Genomic DNA, 4,672 nt, shown 5'->3' with positions numbered 1-4,672 from the left:
GGCACCGCCCGCCCGCCCGCGCCGCCGCCACCAGCAGCCCCAGGCCCAGCAGCGCCCGCGGGCCCGGCATGCGGCGGGCACGGCCCGGCACGGCCCCGGAGCGGGTACGGAGCTGCTACGGCCCGGTACGGCCCGGTACGGCCCCGGAGCTCCACGGAGCAGGCGTGGGGCCGCCCCGGGGCGGAGCGCCCTTCACGGCGCGGCCAGGCCGGGAGGAGCCGCGCGCAGGCCGCGGGCGGTGCAGGCCGCGCCGGGGCTGCGCCGCTCCCTCAGGCCCTGCTGTAATAAATATATTAAATTCGTGCTGATGTAAATATGATAAGTATGTTCGTAATTATAGAAATAGGTATCGGATGGTGCGTTTAGAATGTGTGTTACAGAAAGCAGCCAGGTTTTAGATGTCTTACACAGGGGTTGGGAAACCTCACTAGATTGTAACACGCAGCGGTGTTCACTGAACAGAAGTCCAAATTAGCAAGTGAAGGGATTGACTCCTGCAGAAACTCTGAGCGAGTTTCGGAACACCCAAGACACCCAAGCCATCAGGACAGCCCTGGACTAGCACGTCAATACCCAGTTCTGTAACTCTTTACATGCACTGGTTCCCGGACACAGTGTTGTTTTTCCCAAGGCAGCTTTGTCTGAGCAGGAGACAGAATTCCTCCAACACTGGACATTCAAATCTTCCCTGGACATGGTTCAGTCTACTCGAGGGTAAGATTCATCTAACACCGGACAAGGGATGAGGACTGCATGAATATTCAGGAAAAAAGAAAGAAAGGAAACGTTGCTCCAGGCAAGAAAAACAGTATATAACCATGGCTCACCACACAGACTTTGTGAGCTCCATAGATCTGATGCAAAAGGGGGTCAGATCTGTGTTCACCCAGTGTCAAGTCCTGGGCTCGGCGCTGTCCCTTTGATTGTGGCTGGCAAAGATTGTATTTCAATTCGCGAAATAAAATCTATCTTCTTTGAATTTTAATCTGGCTTTCTCAAATTATTCATTTGGCCTTATCTGGTTGTTGCCTATAACACTGCAGGTCCCTCCAGCCCCTTCATTCCTCCCCAGGACCCCGACATACAAAGGATGGTGGAAAAGGAGCGGGGTCAAAACCGTGTTGGCTCAAACCGTGTTGTCCCCTCCCCTTCCTCCCCCCAGAAGCGGTGTTTCCCTGGTGCCCTCCTGGTCACACGAGGCTGCAGACGAGGGACAGAGCCCTGGTGGCCGTGCGGGGTCCCCGGCGGGACCAGCAGCCCGCAGCAGTGGCAGTGGGGTCATCGTCAAGGCTGCAAGGTCGTGGAGGCATCATGGGGAGTGAGGGTGTCCGGCAGGATGCAAAATAATCAAATAATAATCAAATGATCAAATCACGGAGTCACAGGCTGGTTTGGGTCTTAAAGGCCATCTCATCCCACCCCCTGCCATGGGCAGGGACACCTTCCACTGTCCCAGGTTGCTCCAAGCCCTGTCCAAACTGACCTTGGACACTTCCAGGGATGGGGCAGCCACAGCTTCTCTGTGCCAGGGCCTCCCCACCCTCACAGGGAAGAATTCCTTCTCAATATCCCCTCTAACCCTGCCCTTTGGCAGTGGGAAGCCATTCCCCCTTGTCCTGTCCCTTCAGGCCCTCGTCCAAAGTCCCTGTCCAGCTCTGTTGGAGCCCCTCTAAGCACTGGAAGGCAGGAGTGGGCAGGAGGTTCATACCAGGGTCCTGGAAACCACCCTTAGATCTGCTGCCCCATCCACAGGGCACGGTTTTGGTGTTGGCTATGAGGCACCAAAATCCCCAGCCCCTGTGACTTTTGGCTTGGAGTCGTGTCCCTTCCAAGAAACAGCCCTGCTGGGGTCTCCACTTGTGCACCCTCCCCTCAGAGGACACTCCAGAGCCCAAACCTCCCTTGCCCACTCCCCCAAGCCATCACCTACCTCTCTGGAGGCCTCGGATGGAGGGTTTGGTGTTTTTGGTGCCCTGTGGGATGCAGTGTGAGACCCTCAGGCCTGGGCTCACTGGAGAAGTGATGTTCTGGTTGTCTGTGGTACTTACGGAGCTGGAGGCCGGCATGGGGCAGCTTGGCTGGGGGCAGGGGGCTGGTGGTCCTCATGCTGAGACACAAGTGAACCTTGTGTGGGGGTTCTGGACAGCTCCCCTGTCACATTGTGACTGAACCCTCCCTAGGATCCAGCTGGAATGACCCCAAACGCACTCCCAGAATTATGTATCTTTAAAAATCCCTGGATTTTCACTGTTAAACAGGAGAGGTCCCTTGTGCTGCAGAGGTGCCAGGGGCTGCACTGAGGTGTCTCTCCCTTTCCCACCCACCTGTTAGCCTGGGGCTCACTGTGGTACCCTGGAGCTGAGCTGGGACCATCATCATCCTCCCCCGAGGTGCCCAGGAGGCCACTTGGGTTGCAAGGCTCCCGCGTGAGACCACCAGTCAGGGCCACTCGTGTGCCTCCAGGACAAACAGGCAAGAACACAGCATCAGACTGTGCCAAAGACTCAGCTCCATCAGGAATTGCCTAAACCCCATGTTTAGTTTGCAGCCTCTCACCTGAATACCTGGGATGTGCTCCTGGTGTAGGCCAGTACAGCTCGTCCTCAGCCTGGGCTTTCCCCCTGAAGGACATGGGGTGAAGGAAGGCTTGTCTCCTGTTTTTCATCTGGAAGCTCATCCCAGAGGAAGGAGAGAGAGGATGGCAGCTTTCCTACTCACACCTCGCTCCCCCGGAGCCGTGTCCCACTGGCACGGGGCAGTGTGGAGCAAAACTGCAGCTGGCTGGGCTCCTGATGGGATTAACGTGTTAATCTGCCCAGCAAACTCAGGCACCTTTTGCCACAGCCCCTGCTGGGGTCCCCGTTCCCAGCCCTCCAGAGTGTGCCATGCCCTGGGTGATGCTCACCAGGGCTGGGTTGGGTGCCCAGCCCCCCTGGTAGGACGGGTGGCCGAGGTGGAGTCGGTGCTGGATGGCATCTGTGAGCTTGTGCACGACCCGTTTGTGGGCAGCTCTGGGGCTGTCCTGTGGTGGAGAGAACCCATACGTGTGATGGGCTGAGTGGGTGTGCCCCAGGGCTGAGGCCAGTGCCTCATGAGGCACGGGAGGCTCCAGCCCTGGGGATGCCCATCATGCCTTACCTGACAGCGGGAAAGCAAAATCAGGGCCTCCTGATAGTGCCCGATGGCTTTCTGGGGGTCTCCCAGGTGGAAGCACGCTGCACCCAGCCCCTCGCACGCTTGCCACTGCCCCTGCAAGTCCCCTGGGAGGCAAAGGGCTGCGTTGGCCGCTGCACTGCTCAGCTGAGCTCCCCGGCAGGCAGCATTACCCAGCCTGAATCCGCGGGATGCTGCAGGGGTGCCCGTGCCTCCCCTCACCCGAGTCCCGGAAGGCTTGCAGGGCGTGCAGGTAGCTCTCCGCGGCAGCCCCGTGCTTCCCCAGCTGGCTGCAGGCGTACGCCAGGTTCCCAAAGCTCTGCCCCTGAGCCCTGCGGTTCCCCAGAGCGCCTGGAATCGGGAACACAGGGCTGCATGCCGAGCTGGCGCGCCTGGCCCAGCCAAGAGGCAGAGACAGCGGTGTGAGTACCGTGCAGCGCGGCCGCGCGCCGGTGCCAGCCCAGCGCGGGGCCGAAGCTGCGCAGGGCGTTGAGGGCAGCGCCCAGGTTCTGCAGCAGCGCGGCCTCCTGCTGCCGGCCCAGCTCCCCGCCGCGCAGCCCCAGGGCCTGCTCGAAGCTCTCGGCAGCCAGGGAGAAGATGTGGAGCTGCGAGTAGCCGAGGCCGATGTCGTTGTAGAGTTTCCCTGCGGGCAGAGAGGAAAAGCAGTGGGAGCCGCTGCGCGGGGCCCTGAGAGCGGAGGGCACGGCGCAGCGTTACCTCGCAGGGCCAGGTCGGGGATGGCCTCGCAGAGCGAGCGGCACCGGGCGAGCACCCCGGCGATCTCTGCGGCCCGGAACCGCCGGCTCTGCAGCATGGAGCCGCTGGCCCTGCTCAGAGCCACGGCCGCGGCCCCGGGGCTCTCGGCCGCCGCGTAGGCCTGTGCCGCCTCCAGGAAACACCGCGCGGCCCGCGCCGGCTGCCGCATGCCCAGGTAGCAGCAGCCCATCTGCACGCAGGTCCCCGCTCGGCTGCCAGCCTCAGCAGCACTGCCGTGGCTGGAGGTTTTCTCAAAACACTCCAGAGCCTTTGGAAAATCCTGGAGCCCTTCGTGAGCCGCCCCGACGCTGAAATAAAGGCTCCCCGAGTGCTCCCCGCTCTCCGCCTCTGAGGGCTGGGACTGGAGGAGGAACTCAAAGGCCTTTTTGGGCTTCCCAGTCTCCACGTAGGCAGCCCCCAGGTTGAAGGCACAAGCCCTGTGGAGCTGGGGGCTCACTGTGTCCCTGGAGAGGAGCAGGGCCTTCCTGAAGCACCCCACTGCCTCCCGCCCGGCGCCCAGGGCCAGCGCCCGGCGTCCGGCTCGTGTGAGGCCCTCGATGGCACCCACCCGCCCTGCCGCCTCATCCCCTCCCTCCTGAGCAGCTGCCCTGGCCTCAGCCTTCTTCTTCTGCCGGCTCTTCTTGCAGCTGGTGGGGGCTGCAGGGGTGATGGTGGGGGCAGAGGGAGCACAGGGGTCTGTGGAGGCAGAGGGGGCAGTGGGGTGTGTGGGGGTGGTGGTAGGGGTAGTGGGGTGTGTGGGGAT

General features: G+C 61.6%; 2 protein-coding genes across 2 annotated transcripts in view; both read right to left on the bottom strand.

Moving 5' to 3' along the window:
* The window catches only part of NAXE (NAD(P)HX epimerase), a 2,381-nt gene extending 2,232 nt beyond the window's left edge, over positions 1–149 (bottom strand). The window contains exon 1 of the mRNA XM_039702198.1: positions 11–149. Within this exon, the coding sequence (XP_039558132.1) occupies positions 11–70 (60 nt within the window). The 5' untranslated portion in view covers positions 71–149. The remainder of the gene's footprint in view (positions 1–10) is intronic.
* A 1,020-nt stretch (positions 150–1,169) lies between these two features.
* On the bottom strand, positions 1,170–4,540 carry TTC24 (tetratricopeptide repeat domain 24; the record flags this gene model as incomplete). Its single annotated transcript, XM_039702120.1, has 11 exons — positions 1,170–1,290; positions 1,931–1,973; positions 2,049–2,107; positions 2,325–2,457; positions 2,557–2,621; positions 2,719–2,789; positions 2,906–3,022; positions 3,139–3,260; positions 3,376–3,504; positions 3,584–3,796; positions 3,871–4,540. Coding segments are annotated over 11 exons (1,722 nt in total), but the record flags the coding sequence as incomplete, so codon positions are not given.
* Positions 4,541–4,672: the final 132 nt, after the last annotated feature.

This window comes from Passer montanus, unplaced genomic scaffold (assembly GCF_014805655.1).
Source record: "Passer montanus isolate IOZ18808 unplaced genomic scaffold, ASM1480565v1 scaffold154, whole genome shotgun sequence".
NCBI classification, from domain to species: domain Eukaryota; kingdom Metazoa; phylum Chordata; class Aves; order Passeriformes; family Passeridae; genus Passer; species Passer montanus.
The sequence above is the reverse complement of the archived record's forward strand: the minus strand, read 5'-3'. Positions and strand labels throughout refer to the sequence as shown.